Below are 23218 nucleotides of genomic sequence, written 5' to 3'. Positions count from 1 at the left end.
TTTTATACGATACCAGGAGAAGTGTGGAAGATGAAGGATTGAAGTGAAGAGAAGGTGGATGTGAAGATTGCAGTGAAGAAGTTGGAGATCAACGAGGGAGGTGCGATACGGTCGGCGGTAAGGAAGAAACTGAGTGGCTAAGCACCTCCCTCTCGTCCAGGCATGCGCAGTAGGTGCCTCCTCCCCAGGACGAGTGGGAGGCGCGCCAGATCTACGATCAAGATTGCTTTGAACTCTCCGAGGTCAGGGCCTATCCTGCGGATTACCCATATGTGTGAATGCACAGAGACCACGAAGAAGATCAATTCAATGCCTGCTTCCTGCTGAAATGCACCTGTCAATGAGACCCTAAAACAAGACCAAAAAAAAGGGAGCTGGAAAACAGAAAAGACTGTGGAGACAAGGAGTTACTGTGTTCTTTACAAGCACAGTCAACGATCATCTGTCTGCTAGCCAGACAGGGCTGAAACAGGGAGACTGAGGGGAAGTCCCTTCCACTAGGAGTCATCAAAAAGGTTAATGACATGGAGTGCTTCCAAGGAGGAGTTTCTTCCCGCTGGTTATGACTATCTTAGCCTGGACTACTGGAAAAAATACTTTCTTTTATTTGTCCTGAATTCACGTTCACTGGATATCTACAAATTCTAGTATTATAGGAGTATCCGACTGTATCTTCACCCTGTACGCCACCCCCCACATCCTCCTACCTAAACTGCAAAGCCTCAAATGACTTAGTCTATGTACTCACACGTAAGGTGTTCCAATCCCTTGATCATTTTGTTGCCCTTTTCTGCACCTTTCCCGCTATTACAATATCTTTTTTGAGATACGGAATATATAATTCTAGACAGCATTCCAAATGCAGCTCTACCACAGATTTATGCAAGCTCATTGCAATACTGGATTGTTTTCAACCTTCTTAATAATCTCCAGAACAGAATTTACCTTCTTTGCAGCTGCTACTCACTGAAACAACAAACATTTACATCAAGTTATCTGCCACAGTTTCACCCTTCCTGGTCAATCACTGGTATATACCTAAAGTTAGGATTTGTTGCCTCAATGTTTATTACTCCGCAGTACACTGAACCTCAATGTCATACTATCTCCCGTTCACCGACTTTGGAAAATCTATTTCAAACTGTTCACAATTAACATTGGCTCTGGTTAGCGCAAATAATTTCGCCACCTACCTGTTCGCCCCAAATTCCAGATAATTTTCTAAGAGTTTAACAATCGTTGGTCCCAATACCAATTTTCGTAGAACTTCATTGCTTATTTCTTGCGATTGTGATAAATTACTCCTATAAGCTGCTTCCCATTTAACTAGTTTCTAATCCACAAGACAAACTGTCCAACCCTGAGACTGCTAAATTTATTTAGTCGCCTTTGGCGAGGGACTTCTGAATACCTTTTTGTATGAGGATACAAAATAGATAGCCATGATAGCTAAATGGCATCTCTACATGCCATTTAGCAGAATGCCTTTGAATAACCACTGCTGTGGAGTAATGGTTAAAGACAGTTATATGGTTTTCAAACAACATTCAGCTAGACCATACTGAAAACAGGATGCTGAACTAGATAGACGCTGGGTCTGATTAGAAGTATCTTTTTTAAAAGCACCTAAGATATGGCTTACTAACAGACTTCTACAATATTTCTACCTCCACACCAGAAGTGAGATGACAATTTAAAACATTTTCATACCACTTTCCTACTAAAGGCCATTTACGGTGCAAAAGGATAGTTTGCAATAAAAAGATACGATAAAAAAGTACAGGGAAATAAAGGACAGTAAGTGAACGTCTTGCAAGTAATGTTTCCCCTCTAATGATAGAATTAATTTCTCTCTCACCAGTAAGCACGATAAGCCCCCTAATGAACAAACAGAGAATAAATATATTTCATGATATATTGAGCTATGAATAATAAAGGAAGTACTTCTTCACCCAAAGGGTGATTAACATGTGGAATTCACTGCCACAGGAGGTGGTGGCGGCCACAAGCATGGCCACCTTCAAGAGGGGGTTAGATAAAAATATGGAGCAGAGGTCCATCAGTGGCTATTAGCCACAGTGTGTGTGTGTGTGTGTATGTGTGTGTATATATATATATATATATATATATATATATATATATATATATATATATATATATATATATTTGGCCGCTGTGTGACACAGAATGTTGGACTGGATGGGCCATTGGCCTGATCTAACATGGCTTCTCTTATGTTCTTATGTGACACAGAGTGTTGAACTGGATGGGCCACTGGCCTGATCCAACATGGCTTCTCTTCTGTTCTTATGTGACACAGAGTGTTGGACTGGAGGGGCCATTGGCCTGATCTAACATGGCTTCTCTTGTGTTCTTATGTGACACAGAGTGTTGGACTGGAGGGGCCATTGGTCTGATCTAACATGGCTTCTCTTGTGTTCTTATGTGACACAGAGTGTTGGACTGGATGGGCCATTGGCCTGATCCAACATGGCTTCTCTTATGTTCTTATGTGACACAGAGTGTTGGACTGGATGGGCCATTGGCCTGATCTAACATGGCTTCTCTTATGTTCTTATGTTAACCTTCACAGCCCTATCAGACAGTAGTAAAAGGGGGCCTGAGGGAAGGGAAAGCATGGAGGAACAGCGGAAAGTGAGGAAGCAAACAGTCATTTTTAACACAAAGGACTTCTTGGTATTCTAAACAGCTGTAAACAATCTTGAGCCTATAATAAAGACAGTAAAAGACTGATATTCCTCAAATCTTGCTCCGGCATGTACATCGTCAGACGCAGAAAAAAGTTAAGCATTTCCCCCACGCATAAAATTACTCACCGTTAGGTCGGACTAGAAGCACAAGTTCTCCCGAGTGCCTCTCACAGCTGGCTTTAATAAACATGACAACTTGGTCATGGGTGTGTTCTGATATATCCCTGCCATTGATCAGCACTACCTGGTCTCCTTCGTTCAAACGAGGAACACAAATGTCAGCCTGCAACACGAAACGTTTAGTGAAAAGGTGCTACGGAAAGGACTCTTCCCCTGCTCTTGTTTTTAAGTAATTGCTTAAAGTAGCAGCTCCCAATCTTGGCCAAGAGCCAGAAGAGGGTCAAGACTCCCCCACGGGTGGATGGCAAAGTTAGGTTGATAGAACAGGGCAATTGGGAAAGGAGCCTCTGGGAGGCTTGGTGAAAGAGTCAAGTCTGCGTCCGCATAATGTAAAAATGGTCAATATTGCTTTGTTGCTCATTAATGCTATGTGTTTACAAATACCAAGCGTTTAAAGCAAAATAAACTTGTCCGGTGTTGACTATCGAGTTTTATATCAGGGAAGGAGAACATATCATTAAGATATTTTACACGGGTTCTGAAAAAGTACTTTCAAAGTGGGGAATCGCTGTAGTAAAGAACTCACAGCAGAGAGAAGGATCTGAGTTCAGTCAAAATAACCTCACAAAATATGTCACCATTACAGAAAATTGATTTTGTTATGGCGCCTCTTGCATTACCCTAATAAAGCTGATATTACTAGGCTTCCCAATCCCGAGGTCCCAGAGAGGGATCCCCCGGTTTTACAGGCTTCCCCCCTCCCCCAGCCAGCTGGCCGGCGGGAGAAGCCCCACCCCCACAACCATCATGCACCTCCATGAACAATTCCCATAGAGAATGATGGGGAATTGATCCGCTGGTATCGGGGGCTCTGGGGGGGCTGTTTTTTGAGATAGAGGCACCAAATTTTCAGTATAGCATCTAGTGCCTCTCCCCAAAATACCTCCCAAGTTTCAAAAAGATTGGACCAGGGGGTCCAATTCTGAGAACCCCAAAAGGAGGTGCCCCTATCCTTCATTATTTCCTATGGAAGGAAGGCATTTAAAAAGATGCGTAGTCCCTTTAAATGTGATGGCCAGAACTCCCTTGAAGTTCAATTATGCTTGTCACACCCTTGCTTTTAGCTCTGCCCCCAATGTCTCCTGGCTCCACCCCCAAAGTCCCCAGATATTTCTTGAATTGGACTTGGCAACCCTAGATATTACAGATAATTCTCCCTTTATAATAATTAAGCTATGCTGGCAGAAGGAAAGCAAGGCAAAAATGATAATTATATATAAAAAAGTCATTGACAAAAATAATTTTAAAGGTTTATGATGCAGCACACACAACAACGCAAAAGATACATACCAAATTCATGCAATCTTATCAAATATAACATTTAATTGTTCAAATTTACAACCTGCTACTCTGCAACAATATGAGTCTCATGAAAAGCTTTTTAATATAAGAATGATCTGTGGGAATGTGTCTGATTTCAATGGTTTTCCTTATATCAACAGCCATCAACATTTTCTCCTTCAGCTATAAATATATAAAATCTTGACTTGTAGCATATAAGGATTGCACATCATCATGCAACGAGGCATTACTGGACCACAGGACCAAATATTGCTCTTGGCTCAAGGGTTTGACTTGTAATGATTGAATACCTAAAACTAAGTTCTAGTTAATTATTCTCGAAAAACTCTGCCAACGCTCACTACTATTGTTACTGGCAAGAGAAGATGATTCACTGAGCACACAGCAAGAGCATGAAAGCACTGGAGAAAGCTCGCCAACTCATTCACCAGCAGAGAGGAACGGCAGCAAAAATGAACTTGATGGACTTGCTGGCTAGCTTTAGAAACTGTAGCTCCTTGGCAAATGGTAATCAGTGGTAGGAAGAATGGGGGTAAGATTTGGTCCTCTACCGACCCATGTTTTGAGCTCAGAATAGTGCTCCACACATGTTTTTACTTCTTCCCATGCTTCATTCCGGAGCTGTCTAGTAGTTCAACTTTCCCCCCCACCCCTGACAGCAAAAAGCAGTGGATTTTACAGAAGTGTTATGGGTCTGTGGATATGTTACATAGGGACGAATAAGGAAAGTAGTTATTTTTAAATGGTCCTGCTGGATTGGAGATGTGAAACCTTCTGTTGAAGAAGCGTGACTTCCTAGCTTACAAATGCATGGTGAAGGGGATGGGCAGTTTAACACTACATTGCTAAGGAGAGTTAGCCTTCTAAGGCCAGTGATTTTAATGGATTTAAAAGAGTGTAATTTTGTTTAGTAACACAACTACAAGTTAGTAAATTTACCTGAGCCTTTTCCTAGTAGTCTGACTTGGGGATATGTGTGTGCCTTTTAAAATTTAAAAGAATTATCCAAAACTACTTGTGAGCAATTACAATGCAAAGAGACGCAAAAAGTGAAAGGTTTTCTTCTGTATTGGATATTGTTTATTCTATATTATTAGCTAGGTAAAACTTTGTTTAAACTTCTAAAATCTAAAGAGAGTTTGTTGTAAATTAAGGGCTATCTGGTTTTATGTATAACATTCTCTTTTTTAGGTGGTAGTCTTACATTCAGAGTTATCTTCCTTTAGAGTATATATAGTATTTATGCTAGACAAATTATTAGCTGGGCACTTGAGCACAACTGCAATACTTCAGGTTATACCAAGATGCCACCCAGCAAACTTCCACTCATCCCCCACAATTACATAATCAACAATTCAATGATAGATTGTTCAAGGACTATAACTACATTTTGTAGAACTCAAAATCCAAAAGAGAGAACCATTCATTATGAAGATATGGGATTTAAGAAGATATTGGATTTATATCCTGCCCTCTACTCCGAATCTCAGAGTGGCTCACAATCACCTTTACCTTCCTCCCCGACAACAGACACCCTGTGAGGTGGGTGGGGCTGAGAGGGCTCTCACAACAGCTGCCCTTTCAAGGACAACCTCTGCCAGAGCTATGGCTGACCCAAGGCCATTCCAGCAGGTGCAAGTGGAGGAGTGGGGAATCAAACCCGGTTCTCCCAGATAAGAGTCTGCACACTTAACCACTACACCAAACTGGCTCTCTTCCTCCCCAACAGACACCCAGTGAGGTGGGTGGGGCTGAGAGGGCTCTCACAGCAGCTGCCCTTACAAAGACAACCTCTGCCAGAGCTATGGCTGACCCAAGGTCATGCTAGCAGGTGCAAGTGGAGGAGTGGGGGATCAAACCTGGTTCTCCCAGATAAGAGTCCGCACACTTAACCACTATACCAAACTGGCTATTTCCCCCTGAACTCTGTCCCTCCATAAGTCCCGTATGCAACACATATGGACAAAAATTCATGCGACGTTGAATACAGAAGAGGGAGAAATAGCCACCATATTGTTCCATCTTATTTGTCAATGTGGTCCCATAACTTTCAGCACAGCTCTTCTGGTTGAAAGGAACTGCTATTGTGACAAGAATGTACGAAATATCCATATGCACCAGTACTTTCCACTGGCTTTTGGTTGTACTAAACTCATGAATTCTTTCCCAACAAACTGCAAAAGATTCTGTCTTAGATTCCTGCACGATCCACAACTTGCGATCTGGACCCATGTCCCTCCTGGCTAATTAAAGCCTGCCAGGAGGAACTAAGATGTCCTATACGGGACATCATAAATCGTTCCCTTTCAGAGGGTGTTTTTCCAACACCCCTGAAAGAGGCAGTGGTCCGCCCTCTCTTGAAAAAAGTTACATCAGACCCGGCCGAATTGGCACACTATCGACCGGTCTCAAATTTGCCCTTTTTGGGCAAAATTATCGAGAGGGCTGTGGCGTTGCAGTTACAGGAGTTTTTGGAGGACGCTTCCGTCCTAGACCCATGCCAGTCCGGCTTTCGCCCGGGCCATGGGACAGAAACAGTCTTGGTCGCCCTCATGGATGACCTCCGGCTACAACTGGACCGAGGCGGCTCGGCAGTACTGCTGCTGTTAGACCTATCGGCTGCGTTCGATATGGTCGATCATCAGCTGCTGTCTCACCGCCTCGCCAACGCAGGAATTCGGGGGCTAGCCTTACAGTGGCTCTCCTCCTTCCTTGAAGATCGGGGACAGAGGGTGGCAATTGGGGGGGAGCTCTCTCAGAGACACCCACTTCATTGTGGGGTGCCTCAGGGGGCAGTTCTCTCCCTGATGTTGTTCAACATCTTTATGCGCCCCCTTGCCCAGATTGCACGGAGGTACAGGCTTGGTTGTCATCAGTACGCTGATGATACCCAGCTCTATCTATTGATGGATGACCGGACTGGTGATGTCCCTATAAACCTGGACCGGGCGTTGCAAGCCGTGGCTGACTGGCTCAGGCTGAGTGGGCTGAAGTTGAACCCGGCGAAGATTGAGGTCCTTTGTGTGGGCCGCGGCGGACCGGGAGGGGAGGTCACCCTACCGGCTTTTGACGGTGCGCCACTGATACCAGGGCGCAGGGTCAAGAGCCTGGGAGTGCTACTGGAATCCTCTTTATCAATGGAGGCCCAGATAGCTGCCACTGCTAGAGCCGCCTTCTTTCACCTTAAGAGGGCGAGGCAGTTGGCTCCCTTCTTGGAACGCAGCGACCTAGCAACTGTGATCCACGCAACGGTCACCTCGAGATTAGACTACTGCAATGCCCTCTACATGGGGCTGCCCTTATACCGAACATGGAAACTCCAGGTAGTGCAGAGCACGGCGGCCAGGCTGCTGATGGGACTACCTCGGTGGGAACACGTGCGGCCTGGGCTGCGGGATCTGCACTGGCTGCCGGTTGTGTACCGTGTTCGCTATAAGGTGCTGGTTATCACCTTTAAAGCCCTACATGGCCGAGGACCTGCCTACCTTAGGGACCGCCTCTCCCCATATGTTCCCCAGAGAGCACTGAGATCTAGCTCTCAAAACCTTTTAAAAATCCCTGGGCCAAAAGAGGCTAGACTGAAGACAACTAGAGAACAAGCCTTTTCAGCAATGACCCCCCGATGGTGGAATCAACTTCCAGAGATGGTGCGAGCCCTGCGGGACCTGAATCAGTTCCACAGGGCTTGCAAAACCTCTCTGTTTCAACTTGCTTTTGAGACAGAACCTGGCTAAACGGATCTGTACCCATCCAGCCATCTTGTCCATGATTGTGATCTATAGCATTTTATAGCACCTGTTTTATCTGTTTAATTAATTAATCATGTAACTGTATTTTAACTGAATTGTAATTTTAAAATTGTTCATTTATATTGTATTTTATGTATATCATGGTATTCCATGTCTGTGAGCCGCCCTGAGCCTGCCTTTGGCGGGGGAGGGCGGGATATAAAAATAAATTTATCTTATCTTATCTTATCTTATGTATGGAAAATTATTTGATCTAGTCAAGAGATAAGCAACTTGAATATATTATCACCAGAGATATCTTTACCAGATTCTCCTGATAACTTACTGGTGTTCCTGGAGCTACTCTCGACACTATAACCGGCATCTTCTGGTCATATCCACCCTTTAAAAGAAAGGTCAAGAATTAAAAAATATATATATAAAACACATAAGTATTTAAAAATATGAGAATGGATTGGTTTTATTCATACCTTTACATTGAAACCAAATCTTCCATTTTCATCAGGCCTCATTCTGATCAGAACAAGATTATCATGAGGAATCCCGCCATTGGGCTGAAAGTGAGAACATAATATTATTATTGCTTCTCTATTTTGAATTTTTTTAAGAGAACTCCTCCCAAATCCCAAAGTGATCCTTTATTCCTCCTAATCTATTACTGATTAGGTAATGGAACTGAATAGTCAACAAGCTGCGGGAAGACAGTTTAATTACTGAAGGACACATTATGCATGTGTGTAATTTTAATATACTTATAAGTTGCTTGTAGAAGACGCTGACTTACAGACACTGATCTATCCCCACTAAAGCAGGATTTTGATTAAAACCAAGCAAACAAGTTTGAGGCAGCATCTTACCGTAGATTTTTCTGGAGATGACGAATCATCGTATGTTTCATTTATATGGTTGTCCAATTCTTGTTGCGAAAGTGAATAATGAATTTGGTTCCAACTGTTCTTTTTAGACTGCTTGGGTGGCAGCGCAGGCGGCTGCCCATCCACAGGGGTTTCTTGAGATCTACACAGAAACAAACACAAACAAGACCATTTGTAGATATATTTTGGAAGTTTTGTATGCATGATCTGTCACCTAAGCTGTCTCCTAAGCAACTCACCATCAAAACAGTAAAATTTTGGCATATGGAGTGGTATATAGTACATACGGTGATCAGTACAGTTCAGTGACAAACACAACATGGAAACTGCAGGCATGACACTTTAAAGAAAATGCTAAAGTGATATTTTCCTATGATGCTTTATATAACTTAAAGTCACTTTTAATTAGAAACTAGGAGGTATGCCGCAATAAATTCTAGTATAAAACAAAATCCCTTATAAAATAGATGTTCCCCAGAGAGTACTGAGATCGGGAACTCAAAACCTCCTCGTTATCCCTGGGCCAAAAGAAGCCCGCTTGAAATCTACCAGGGACAGGGCCTTCTCTGTTATGGCCCCTTCCTGGTGGAACCAGCTGCCGGAGGAGGTGAGGGCCCTGTGGGACCTTGCTCAGTTCCGCAGGTCCTGTAAGACAACCCTCTTCCGGCTGGCTTATAACTAACCGGCACAAGAAACTAAGTGTGGTTTATTAGACTTTTGTTGCTCTTAATGTTTTAATGTTAAATGTTTTACATATTTTAACTGTATTAAATACCTAAACTTGATTTATGTGGGATTTTATGCTGTAAGCCGCCCTGAGCCACTTGGTGGGAAGGGCGGGATAGAAATCATAAAATAAATAAATAAATTTAATTACACCTTACTATAAAAATCAGAAACAATACAGGAGATGAAAAGGCCTCAGTATAATATATTACACTATAATAATAATAAAATTTTATTTCTATCCCGCCCTCCCCGCCGAGGCGGGCTCAGGGCGGCTGACAACATTTCATAAAATTATACAGGGTTTAAAATCACATTAACTTTAAAACATGCCAATTAACAGATTTCCAGTTGCTAATTCCATTTATAAATGATAATAGCGAAGTCACCCACAGCAGTCTCTCAGCCAGCAAAGGCCATCCTGAAAAGGGTGGTTTTGCAGGCCCTGCGGAACTGGTCAAGGCACCGCAGGGCTCGCACTTCTTCCGGGAGCTGGTTCCACTAGTTCTCTCAAAACATGTAGAGATTTCATTTTTAAAAGTGTTGCTAGTCAGTACCTTTACTCATCAGTAGGCCATGGTTTTACCAGTTTTAAGTACATGCCAGATTTATAACACATGAACTTAATATGCAGAGCTAAAGCCTCATGAGTAAGTCACATACTCATTTATCCATATGATGACAAAGGCAATTTATACGCCGATCTCAGAATTTGATAAAATCAAATAAACCTGTAGATATCATTGAGCGGTTGGCTACATTTGGACATAACGTAAAGCCATGATGTGGCACTACATTAGTGAGTATGGGATATTCTTTGGCCCATGGACTTCCTTCTGTTGCTTACGCAAGTCCAGATATTTATATATTCCTGGGTTAGTGACAAACTACACTTAGCCATGATATCTCAACAAGGAGGAACCACATAGGGCTCACTTCATTTTCTCTTGTATCTCCTTCCCCAAACCACACCGAAAAATGCTACTGGAAAATGGAAGGTCTAACCCAGGACTTAAGGTTTCAACCATTCTGGATGGGGCTGCATCTCCCTTGAAGGAGCAGGTCTGTAGTTTCACAGTGCTCTTGGACCAAGGCCTACTACTGGATGAGGGACCGTCTTTCCCCATATGAACCCCAGAGAGCACTGAGGTCAGTTGGGAAAAATCTAATGACCATCCCTGGGCCGAAGGAGATTAAATACCAGAATACTAGGGCACGGGCATTCTCAATCGCGGCCCCTACCCTATGGAACCAACTCCCCAAGGAGGTGCGGGCACTGCGGAACCTTGATCAGTTCCGCAGGGCCTGCAAGACCGCCCTTTTTAAGCTTGCACACTTGGACTGCTAAGAAGATCGGTAATTAAGGATCCGCCAATGCGGTTTGAAGACCTATACTGCTGAATAACTGTACTCATTGGATTGGTTTTAATGTTGTTAAGTTTAGTGTTTAATGTTTTATATTGTTAAATCTAAAGGCTTTTAACCACTGTATGTTTTTATAAAATGTTGTTAGCCGCCCTGAGCCTGCCGAGGTGGGGAGGGCGGGATATAAATAAAATTTATTATTATTATAAGTAGGTGACAGCACTGGCCAAGTGTGCCATTTACCAGCTTTGACTGGGTAGCCATCTTGAGCCTTTCCTGTTGCCCAGAAATCCTGCAGTGCTCCCTGAAATTCTCCTTTCTTAAAACAACAGGTGCTATTGCTATTATTGTGAGGGGGTTGTTGTTGTTGTTGTTATTATTATTAACAACAGATTTCAGATTTTTCGGCAAACACAGGGTTCTTCTCAGGGTTGTAGAAAAAAAGGTCTTGTTTGTTAATGGTCTCTATCACCAGATTGATGTATCCACAAATGGGGCCATATTGATTATTTGCTACACTGACAAGCAGACACCATGCAAGGACTTGAGGGAACATCTGATTTTCCACGACCCACTATTAACTCTCTGTTTCCTGAAAGTTACCATAACTTCTATGACACACTGAACTAATTTTATATATTTCTAACATACCCTACTGCACATTTTTAGAAAGCAGTGGGAATTACTAGGAAAGATCATTTCTATCTTTATGTGTGGCATGTCTGTCTCCTGTAGGGTTGCCAATCCCCAGGTGGGGGCAGGGGATCCCCTGGTTTGGAGACCCTCCCCCCCGCTTCAGGGTCGTCAAAAAGCAGGGGGAGGGGAGGGAAATGTCTGCTGGGAACTCTATTATTCCCTATGGAGATTTATTCCTATAGAAAATCATGGAGAATTGATCTGCGGGTATTTTGGGGCTCTGGGGGGGGGCTGTTTTTTGGGGTAGAGGCACCAAATTTTAAGTATAGCATCTAGTGCCTCTCCCCAAAATACCCTCCAAGTTTCAAAACGATTGGACCAGGGGGTCCAATTCTATGAGCCCCCAAAGAAGGTGCCCCTATCCATTATTTCTTATGGAAGGAAGTCATTGAAAAGGTGTGCCGTCCCTTTAAATGTGATGGCCAGAACTCCCTCTGGAGTTCAATGATGCTTGTCACAGCCTTGATCTTGGCTCCACCCCTAATGTCTCCTGGCTCCACCCCCAAAGTCTCCTGGCTCCACCCCCAAAGTCCGCAGATATTTCTTGAATTGGACTTGGCAACCCTAGTCTCCTGGCCAGCATACTTTTGTTATAGCACTGTGAATAATCAATCTCCAAGTATATTACATTTCTATACATAGCTGGTGAAACAGACTACGTGAAGCGATAAGCTACCATTTGAAGTAGTTAAAATAACTGTATGGTCGTGAGTATAGCATACTGTGATACATCACCATAATGAGTTGTGAGAACTAGGACTGAAGCCTTGGGCAATAATCTCCCTGCTTTATAGTTACCCAGTCAGCTTTGCATATCCTTATGAATGCTTAGACAATGGGTGTGAGAGCAGGCTATTTTGCAGTCAACACAGCTCTCGGTATTCCTGCATTCAGTAGTTTGCATAATCAAATAAAAACACCCCACTATGATATATATCTAGTCTGTCTTCTAACTTTACTAACATAGTTTCATATTTGACAGATTCAAGTAATACATTTTTTATGCTGAGCACAGGCTGTTTTTCTTTTCTATCCATCTTTTTTACTCTTTCCGTCACTATCTATATTTACAGACGATATTCCTTCACTATCTTTCCTTCACTATCTATATTTACAGACGATACTGCTCAGAAACATTCAATATTTATTGACACAAAGTTATATCAAGGGCAGGATCTGGCCATGAAAACACGTAAAGCACGCAAGAATTTCACCGTGGAGGGCCTAAATTGCACACAAGACCTTTCTAACTAAAAATGCTGAGACTGAATCACTTTATTATTGAACTATGACCTACGGTGGGCAACCAGGTTTAAAAACAAAGGTTTGAATCTTAAGGTTCTTTCTGTTAGCACAAGATACACCTCTGCACATGCTATTTCCCCACTTCCTTTGCAGACCACAAGGGACACAAACTAGAGAGAGCACAACCATGGGAACAGGGAAGTAGAAATGTTCTATTCCATAAGTGCAGTTAAGTAATTAATTGGGGTTGAATTCTGAACAGGTACTTAGTATGTATACAGTGCTTTAAACATTCCAAAGGACTTCACACACGTTATTTTCTTCTAATGACTACGAATGTAGACCAGCATTATACTCATACAAGTGTTGGGGGGAGACTTATGGGGGGAGGGAAGAATCCCATACCACCCCCATCACTGAGCCTGAGGAGGCCCCGGTGCCCACACCTACCACAGAACCCTGCTGCCAGCATCTGCTGCTGCTCGCTTTCACTACCACCACACCCAGGTCTGAAGCAGCTGCTGGCCTCTTCCTCCACCACACCTGGGCCTGCAGAAGTCGCCAGCCTCTGTCATGCCCAGAGCAGCAACCACTGGCCTCTACTGCCATGCCGTAGAGCAGCAGTCATCCATCTCCATCACATCCAGGCCTGGAGCGGCGGCTGCATTCACCTCCTCTGCTTCAGAGTTTTCCTCGATTGAACCCAGGCCCATAGCAGCTGCCAGCTTTCACCAGTGCTGAGCCTGGAACAGTCACTGACATCTGCTGTCAGCCTGAAACAGCTGATGCCTTCCACTGTTGTTTAGCTGGAGTGGCGCCCTGTGTACTCTGCGCATGCACAGAGAATGCAATTGCTGTTCGGGGGAGGATTTAAATTCCTCTATTTTTTTTTCATTTAAGATTTTTCTGCAAACTTAGTGCCTAGTCTATTAAGTGTTCCTGTGACTCTGAACCACCAGATGTAGGTATCTGCAGACGGTGGTCACACATTACTAATTATATACAGATTCTTGGAATGGCTGAACGAGCATTTTGAATTTATTAGAATTGTCAATGTTAGGTGGTTCGCAGCTCATTTTTAACCAGTGAAATACAAAATTTCTCACTATAAAACACTGAATGCAAACATTAGCTCTGGCAATGAACTGAGATGAACATGGAAGCAATTAAGATTGGACTCCTGCCTTGCTCTAAAACAAAACGTGATAAAAACAACACTTACGGTGATGATTCCAGAATGATGCTGTTTGCCTGCGTGGAAGAAGGAGATCGGTGATTTGCAAAAACCTCACTTGGAGAAGCATGGACCACATGGTCCACCAGATGTCCAACCGAAGACGGCCGTAGCCGATTTCCTTCCTGAGTAAATGCATAGTTGCGACTAAACAGGAAAACAAAAAAAGATATTAATAACATTTCACATTTGGTTTCTGTGCAGAGACCTGAACTCAGCTCATATTTAGATTATGCAACTATATATAAACGGTCCAAGTTGTCTTTTAATCTCTGTAAATCTCGGCTTGGCTTCGCGAACGAAGATTTAAGAAGGGTGCAATAGTCCACGTTTGCTGCAGGCTCGCTGGTGGCTGACAAGACCAATATGGGACAGGCAGGTCCGGCCACAGCGGCTGCAGGGAAAAGTCTGATTTAGGGTTGGTGCTGTAGCAGCTGTAAATAAGGCAAAAGAAATCTGCAGCAAAAGCCAGGAATCAGAAGTAACAGGCATTCAGTAGTCTGCATACAGTACAATAGTCCAAAGACAAGTCTATTACAATATACTCAATTGACTCTAAAACTGAGTATTTTGTATTATTTATTGTAGAAGTTTCCTATGGATTAATATTAGCGGACTTGATTGTGTATGTTTATATAACTTCTGAGATTTTAGAATGGTATCTATGCGGTTTGGGGCCTGCAATAAATTGCAGGGTGTAAACTTTCAAAATGACCCTCTACTAAAAAATAATCCCCCCCTCCAAAGTTTTTGTCAGAGGCCTGAGAAAATTGTTCCCGCCTCCTTTCTTCCCTTTTAACTGACACTCAACTGCCCATCCCTCCTGGAGCATTTTCAGTCCTTGTCAAACCAGGAGACCAGTTACTTGACTATTAAGGCTCTATAAAACAGCAAATCCACAAAAGAATTTTGGATAATGCTTGATTTGATCTTATTATCATATAAGGTTTGCCCTTCCTTAGTTGCTGCAACTGCATGCAACACCCTTTCTTCCCTAGGCCAACCCAAAATGTCATGTTCACAAAGGTCATACAGTACTTTTCTCCCTTTCTCACAATATGAGAACTTGTGAACATTCAATACGCCATGCTGGGAATTATTAGGCAGGGAATTGAAAACAAATCAGCCAGTATCATAATGCCCCTGTATAAATCGATGGTGCAGTCTCATTTGGAGTACTGTGTGCAGTTCTGGTCGCCGCACCTCAAAAAGGATATTATAGCATTGGAGAAAGTCCAGAAAAGGGCAACTAGAATGATTAAAGGGCTGGAACACTTTCCCTATGAAGAAAGGTTGAAACGCTTGGGACTCTTTAGCTTGGAGAAACGTCGACTGCGGGGTGACATGATAGAGGTTTACAAGATAATGCATGGGATGGAGAAAGTAGAGAAAGAAGTACTTTTCTCCCGTTCTCACAATACAAGAACTCGTGGGCATTCGATGAAATTGCTGAGCAGACAGGTTAAAATGGATAAAAGGAAGTACTTCTTCACCCAAAGGGTGATTAACATGTGGAATTCACTGCCACAGGAGGTGATAGTGGCCACAAGCATAGCCACCTTCAAGAGGGGTTTAGATAAAAATATGGAGCAGAGGTCCATCAGTGGCTATTAGCCACAGTGTGTGTGTATATATATAAAAATTTTTGCCACTGTGTGACACAGAGTGTTGGACTGGATGGGCCATTGGCCTGATCCAACATGGCTTCACTTATGTTCTTAATAAAATTGCTGAGCAGTCGGGTTAGAACTGATAAAAGGAAGTCCTTCTTCACCCAAAGGGTGATTAACACATGGAATTCACTGCCACAGGAAGTGGTGGCAGCTGCCAGCATAGCCAGCTTCAAAAGGGGACTAGGTAAACATATGGGGCAGAGGTCCATAAGTGGCTATTAGACACAGCATATTGATGGAACTCTCTGTCTGGGGCAGTGATGCTCTATATTCTTGGTGCTTGGGGGGGGCAACAGTGGGAGGGCTTCTAGTGCCACTAGTGGACCTCCTGATGGCACCTGGTTTTTTGGCTACTGTGTGACACATAGTGTTAGACTGGATAAGCTATTGGTCTGATCCAACATGGTTTTTCTTATGTTCTTATGTCGCCAAATGTTCATGAACTTCACACCGCTGATGAAAAAAGGTGTTGCCAATCAGAATTCTCGGCACAATACTTTGCAAGCCTCCAAGATATTTTTTGTTTGTCTGTTTATTATGGAAATTTCAAAGCTTAGTACCCTTCCAAAAGGCTGCCATGGAACTCTTCAGTTATACTTACTGATTAGGGGTTCCAGGTGGAGAGCGTGATGGTAAGCTTTGAGTTTCTAACCTGTCATCAGACAATGAATTCCTGCTGACAACCTCCCAGTCCATCTCACTTATCAATTTGCGAGCCAGAGGTTTACTAGGGGACCTAAAACAGAAATATTTGTTCAAAACTATCAGTACGATCTCTGGAATTCCTCAATAATTGTGAGGATATAAAAGAAAACAGAATTAATCTTCCAGCATGCAGGAACTGTTAAAATGTGCACCCATTATTTCCAAAAATTATTTCAGGCAGATTTTCCTTGTTTTCAGAAGGCTGTAGAATACATAAAATATTTTTTTGCTTGGGTAATTGCAGGGATGAATGCATTTTTATAAAGAACACTGTACGGATGAAAAAAGAAAAATTAAATTGTAGCTTTACTATTGAAAAACAGTTGACTAGATATCCTAATTGTCTTGTCTTGCATTGTTCCACAGCTGTAGATATGATACGTCTAATTTTAAAGCTTAACCAGATTTTAATTAAATGCTGATAATGTTTAATGTAGTTTTATTTACTTGTATAATTTAACTTTGAACCATGTTGTTAGCCGCCCTGAGCCTGCTCCGGCGGGGAGGGCGGGATACAAATAAAATTTGTTGTTGTTGTTGTCTAGAACCTCGGATACAATGAGGAGAAGCAGCCAGGAGGACAAGCTGTCCTCTTTCCTTGGTGCTTCTCCACTCCAGTGCTAAAGTTACTTTCCTTATGAGAAACAGATGTCTAGTTTCCTTATACACATTTGTACGCCGCATGTACTGAGGTACTAGTCTATACTTATGAATCAGGACAACAATTAAACCAACAGCTGCAGTAAACCACAGCCTTTATCAGAAAAGGAGCATGAACATTCCAGGGAAGCCTACGGCAGCACAGGGTACAAGAGGATCCACTATCAAAAGAGGTGTAAGCATGAAAATGTATGTATGTCAGGATTTGCCAGGTTTAGAATATGTTAAACAGAGCCAAACCTCTGTAGGCATTAACGCAATTATTTCACAAAACAGAAAAAAATAATCCCATGTACAAACAAGCACAACTGGCACATGCATTTGCAAGAGTTCTTGTTAAACTAGCAAAAACGATGGTAAGAAACAAGAAAATTTGTCATGACTCCAATGAGCTTATATATTTGCCAGAAAAGGAGCAATTTTTCATAGACTTTATACAGTTCCCGAGTCATATAATTGAATATTTGGCTTCATAAATTCCAATAATAATCCAGCAACTATGTCTACCGTTATGCAAGAATTAATTCTCCAATGCTAAGAGTGTACACATCTTGTGATTTCTTTTTATGTTGCTTTTAGTCTTTCTTTTTCAATCATTAAGTTCTTAATTTTCTATTGTGATGGCCTTTGGCTATAAACAATAACTATTTCTGCTGCACATCTTCAACCTGTCCCCTTTCAAAGAATTAATGCTGCTCGCAGCATTTGTCAAATCCTAAGAAAAAGTAAACTCACACGCTCCCAGTTTTATGGAGGTTGAAGGAAATTGTGCCTTTTTCCTCCTAGGAATTTAACTCCGAGGAATGCTCACCATAATTCACTCAGCAGAAAGTCAGATCTGGAGTAGTATCCCTCATCACTTGATAAATACACAGCAGAAGTACAACTGTCAAACCACATTTTAGCATTTGAGAATTAGCTGTTTTAACCTCACAGCCCCACCTATTCGAGACCTGTTACCAAAACTTCCTGTTCTTTGTGGAAATTTCAAAGAAACAGTGCACACATTGCAGAAAGCCATTTCCAGCGCCGCAGTTCTATATTTTCTGCCTTCAACAGGTGGCCATATGAAGAGTAGTAACATTTCTTTGCTTACATTTTCTAATCACAATTCGAAGCACTGCAGGAATTTAATCTTATCTGTATATTGTGTTTCATTAAACTGTAAAATGATTTTCCAAGGACACCGCTCAGAATAAACATTGAAACAAAGAAATGCCATGCTGGGTTAGAAAAGCTGTTTAAACTTTTGGACTTTTCTGTTTTCACTGTTGGATCCTTTTATGGTTGATAGTACTTGCAGACTCTCCAGAGGGATAGGAGAACCAGATTTGGATGATTTCTTGTCTTTGGGTGTTGGCTCCATTGAACTGGTCCTGGAAGCAAACTGGCTGACTTCTAGAATGAGCAAATGGTCCAGGTACTTGACAAATAGAATCCTAAATGCCCTTACTTACTGACTGTTAATTCACCTAGGTTTATTGAGGAGCTGGGGGGGGGGGGGTTGGGGAAATAAGTTTGTCAGGGATGACTGCTACTGCAAAAATAGCAAAACCCTAAGGACAAATTTGACTGCAGAGTAAAGGCCATTTTACAGCTTATTTTGTGGAAGTTATGGTGGCAACACAATAATTCTTACTCAACATTATCCAGATAACCACTGAGTGGTTGCATCTTATACTATATTAATGTTTAGAATGAGACAGCGAAGTTCTGGATACATCACTTTTTGCTAAACATCAGCAAACAATCTTATGTTTAAACATTCAATATAAAATCGCTCATATCAGCTCTGGTTTAGGCATCATGTTACATACTCTGTTTTCCTGCTAATTCCAGAGCTACCACTTCTGTTGTGATGGTTATGTTTCAGTTTGTGAACCCTGAGAATGTGAACAAAAATGGGGGGGGGATGTGTTGCTGAATATTCATCCGTTGCCATTCCTGTCCAGAGAGCAGCCAGAGAGGATCTGAGGATCCGGAAAGCTGAGATTGCTAATGGTTTTCTCAAAGAGCAGCAGTGTGACTGTTACTAAAAAGGCCGTCCTTAAAAATCCTGATAATTTTAATAATAATAGTTTCTCACACCTCTTTTATCAGGCAAGGTGACCTGTAGTGTGGCTGACTCACAACTCTCTTTATTAAAGTAATTATTTTGAGTCCTAGCAAGTTAGACTTTCCATCTGCTTTTGGTGCGCAAGGCACTCTGATTGCATTAGCGGTAGGAGGCGGATACGGAGCATCCCTGTTGGCTCTTCTGCACCTACCAACAGTATTTGATATCGTCATCTACGGTTTCATTTAGATTGATGTGATAGCATTAAGTGTATCATATCCTAGTGGTTCCAATTTTCCCTGAAGAACAAAACCCAAAAGGTGGTATTAGGAGATTGTTGCACTGCCCTCTGCCCCATGGACTCAGCAAGGGTACTTAATCTTCTATACAAATGGCTGGAACCTGGACTACAGTAGCATCAATATGCTGATAACATCGAGCTCTATCCCTTATAACGATCTGATCCAAAAGTGGCAGCGAAATTCCTGAACCAGCATCGACCATGACGGCTGTCTTAAAGCCCTGAACAATTTAAGACCACCGCAGGTGAATCTTCACCAAAACCAGCCTACTTGGATGCTACAGTCCTGCTGAGGCCCTATTTTTATCACTATCAAAGGATTTATGACTGGTCACAGCTGAAGTTAATTTTTATTTTCTCGTGTAAAGTGTTCTGATATTTCATATCAAAGAGTAGAATATAAATATTTATCTGAAATGCTACTGGTGGGAATTAAGCAATGGGAGCCAAATCCACTAGGATCAAAAGAAAAGCCAAGGATGTAGGGAAGGTAAGTGGCAGGTGAGATACCTTACCTGGGCACCCAAGGCAACTAAATAAGAGGGGCATTCTGGAAAAGTGTGAGAGGCCCCAGCCCCAAGGGGCACCGGATGCGTTTGTAGTAGCGAGCCCTGCATCTCGCTAGGCTACACAAATGGTTATTTTCTCAAGAGTTTATAAGAAGAATCTGAGCTGAAGGGTAAATGGTTCCCTGCTGTCGCTAATCAAAGGCCTACATTCATTTCAAATGACCAGCCTTCTTCTCTTTTGCTGTTCCCAGTGAATAAACATACCCACCCCATTTTCTGCACCAGTGGTTCTTGGCTATAAAAAGATCATAGAAGCAAATCAAATGAGGTGTGAATCTACTCACTGCAACCAACAGAATGGATGGGATTTGTCACATGTGTGTAAGAGTGGCAAAACTCCTTCTTGGTTGAGAGAAACAAAACTGACTGCCTCCTACTGGAACATTCCAAATTCAGAAACAAGGCAGAAAACAACATCTCAAACGAGATGAAAATGTTCAAGGTGAAAACAGCGAAGCAGCTTAATATCACAAATCTGTCCTCTGCTCTCCAATAAAGTAAACAATATAATGAACTAAGACTGGGTTCCCTACATTTTATTTCTTTAAAAGATTTGTATGCACCCAACTTATATATGTGAATGTTTAATAAAACATGTAAATGTAGAGGCACATATAATTGAGCCAGGCATCTGACTTCTATTTGCAACACGCATGCCTGGAATACCTTCTTCTAGGATCTGATAAGCTGACATTTGCAAATATTAACTGACGCTAGTGTTGCATCTAGTGTTGCATTTCACATAAAGATGACTGATAAAATTAAGTGTTTCTCAATAAAAAAAAACAAGCAAAAGACTCATTCAAACACTGCTGAGGAAGCAATTTCTTTTTTTCCCGCCTCTCTTACAGGGTAATATGAAAATAAGATCTCAATACATTAGAACAGTGCTGACAGAGTACAGGGAGAGACCTAAATAAATTTTAAAAACCTGCAAGGATCATTGTATAATAAACATTACCTATAAATCAATTTAAATTGCTTACCTGGCAAATACCCTGTCCTTATTTGCCTTTTCTTTACCATACTGCACAGACTGAACTTCCGTTCTTCCACTGAAAGGAAATTAACAAATTACGATCTGTGGATGCCATGAGAACAGATTGAGGGGGATACCTCCTTTTGTTAATACAAGCAACTCTAAGTCACCCAAGCCTAACAGTAAAATTTACAATGACCTTTTCTTGACTCCAAACAGACTGAATGCTAGGTATGACAAGGCCACTGTGACAGGCAAATATTAACAAGGCCATTCCAGCAGCTGCAAGTGGAGGAGCGGGGAATCAAATCCAGTTCTCCCAGGTAAGAGTCTGGGACACTTCACCACGACACCAAATTGGTGTAGAACATAAAGCATAAAACAATCAAAAAGATTTCTGTACAATAAATAATCAGTTAAAATTACCGTACATAATCAGTGAGCGACATCGCCAATGCTATCCAAAGATCTCAAGAGATCTCAACAGGTATGGCACTAATATTATTAGTATTTAGTAACCTAAGTGAAATATATCCGTTGTCCTTTCAAAATCAATGTAATAGCTGCCAAAAATTCTTACTAGAACTAACTTAAGGTTATATTATTATAAAAATTATTATTATTATTATTATTATTATTGTACCATGATGGCTGCAGAAGAGCACAGTTGTTCAATTTTAGATTTTTTTGCTTTATCTTTATACTATTTTCCAAGTGGCCCCCTTATCTGAAGAAACCTAAATCCATGGAAATGGGCCAGACTTGCACGAAACAGATTTTTCTGCAAACATGGGTGACCCCCCCCCCCCAAGTTTGCAGAAAAATCTGAAATGTTCAAAATACACATGGGAGGGGTTAACCGTGACCCAAGTATAATAGCATTTAACTTTACTAGCAAACTACAACTTGAGCTTTCTCCCAGCTTGTGACAGAAGTCTCCTTAGGCTGGAGGAAGCTTCAAACTGCTGCACAGTGTGGTAGAAAACAAGCCATGGTCTCCCATCACCTTTTGCTGTCTTCTTTACCACCACCACCACACAAATAGAATCAAAATATATAGGCCAAGACATGCCATCTAAATGCCCCCCCACCACCACCCCAGGCATGGTGTGTGCCTGGAACTGAATGGAGCCTGCGGAATCCATAGAATTCATCCTTGAACTTTAACACAACTTTTGCAGCATCACAGACTCCATCTTGGTCTTATCAGACACTCAAAAAATGAACAATAAAACAAAAGAAATGTACACATTCTTTGAACAGCACTGGTAAAGAAATAACCAAGTTTTCAATTTGAGCACTGATGAAGTGCTCTGTAAAAAAGTCTTCTGAACTTGAACTTAACATTTCTTCCCCTACAGTATCTTCCAAACAACTTCTAACGCAAGTTTGGAACATGGAATTTTCAAAAATTGATGCATACTTGATCTCACCAAGCTATTTCAACAATGGTCAATTTGGAGCAGTCTATATTTGCCGTTAAGAGCCCCGTGGCGCAGACTGGTAAAGCTGCAGTACTGCAGTCCAAATTCTCTGCTCATGACCTGAGTTTGATCCCGGCGGAAGCTGGGTTCGGGTAGCCGGCTCAAGAAGCAGCGCCATAGAATGGTTTTAAAACTGAAATAAGTAAATTATGGTTTTATATGTTTTATTGGACTGATTGTATTGTATGATGTCGTGAGCCGCCCTGAGTCCGCTTGCGGAGAGGGCGGGATATAAATTGAATGTAATAAATAAATAAATAAATAAATAAGATTCACTCAGCCTTTAATCCTTCTGAGGTCGGTAAAATGAGTACCCAGCTTGCTGGGGGGGAAGTGTAGATGACTGGGGAAGGCAATGGCAAACCACCCCGCAAAAAATCTGCTGTGAAAACATTGCAATGTAATGTCACCCCAGAGTTGGAAACGACTGGTGGTTGCACCTTTACTTTTTTAATATATATATTTGCTATTATGATAGTAACTTCTTCTTGTGTAACATCAATATACCATACAAGCCCAAACTTACCAGTACCGGAACTTTGAGCCCAAAGTAAAATAATGTGCAAAGAAGTTCTTCTGAGGTGGCAGTGGTCTGTCTAACCGGAAGAAAGTGTGATGTTCCACACAAGCTTTCCATAGATTCTTACACGCTCGATAATTCACCATGTTGAATCCCAGTAACGTTTCTCTAGATTCATGCTACGAGAA

General features: G+C 41.9%; 1 protein-coding gene across 1 annotated transcript in view; it reads right to left on the bottom strand.

Annotated features, from left to right (window-relative positions):
• Window positions 1-23218, bottom strand: part of PTPN4 (protein tyrosine phosphatase non-receptor type 4) — a 228114-nt gene that overhangs the window by 50238 nt on the left and 154658 nt on the right. Inside the window, exons 11-18 of the mRNA XM_060262449.1 lie at window positions 23037-23209; window positions 21034-21102; window positions 16358-16492; window positions 14072-14230; window positions 8800-8959; window positions 8413-8496; window positions 8268-8324; window positions 2838-2994 (exon numbers count right to left, since the gene is read on the bottom strand). Of these exons, the coding sequence (XP_060118432.1) occupies window positions 2838-2994; window positions 8268-8324; window positions 8413-8496; window positions 8800-8959; window positions 14072-14230; window positions 16358-16492; window positions 21034-21102; window positions 23037-23209 (994 nt within the window). The remainder of the gene's footprint in view (window positions 1-2837; window positions 2995-8267; window positions 8325-8412; window positions 8497-8799; window positions 8960-14071; window positions 14231-16357; window positions 16493-21033; window positions 21103-23036; window positions 23210-23218) is intronic.

This window comes from Heteronotia binoei, chromosome 21, assembly GCF_032191835.1.
Source record: "Heteronotia binoei isolate CCM8104 ecotype False Entrance Well chromosome 21, APGP_CSIRO_Hbin_v1, whole genome shotgun sequence".
NCBI lineage: Eukaryota > Metazoa > Chordata > Lepidosauria > Squamata > Gekkonidae > Heteronotia > Heteronotia binoei.
The sequence above is the reverse complement of the archived record's forward strand: the minus strand, read 5'-3'. Positions and strand labels throughout refer to the sequence as shown.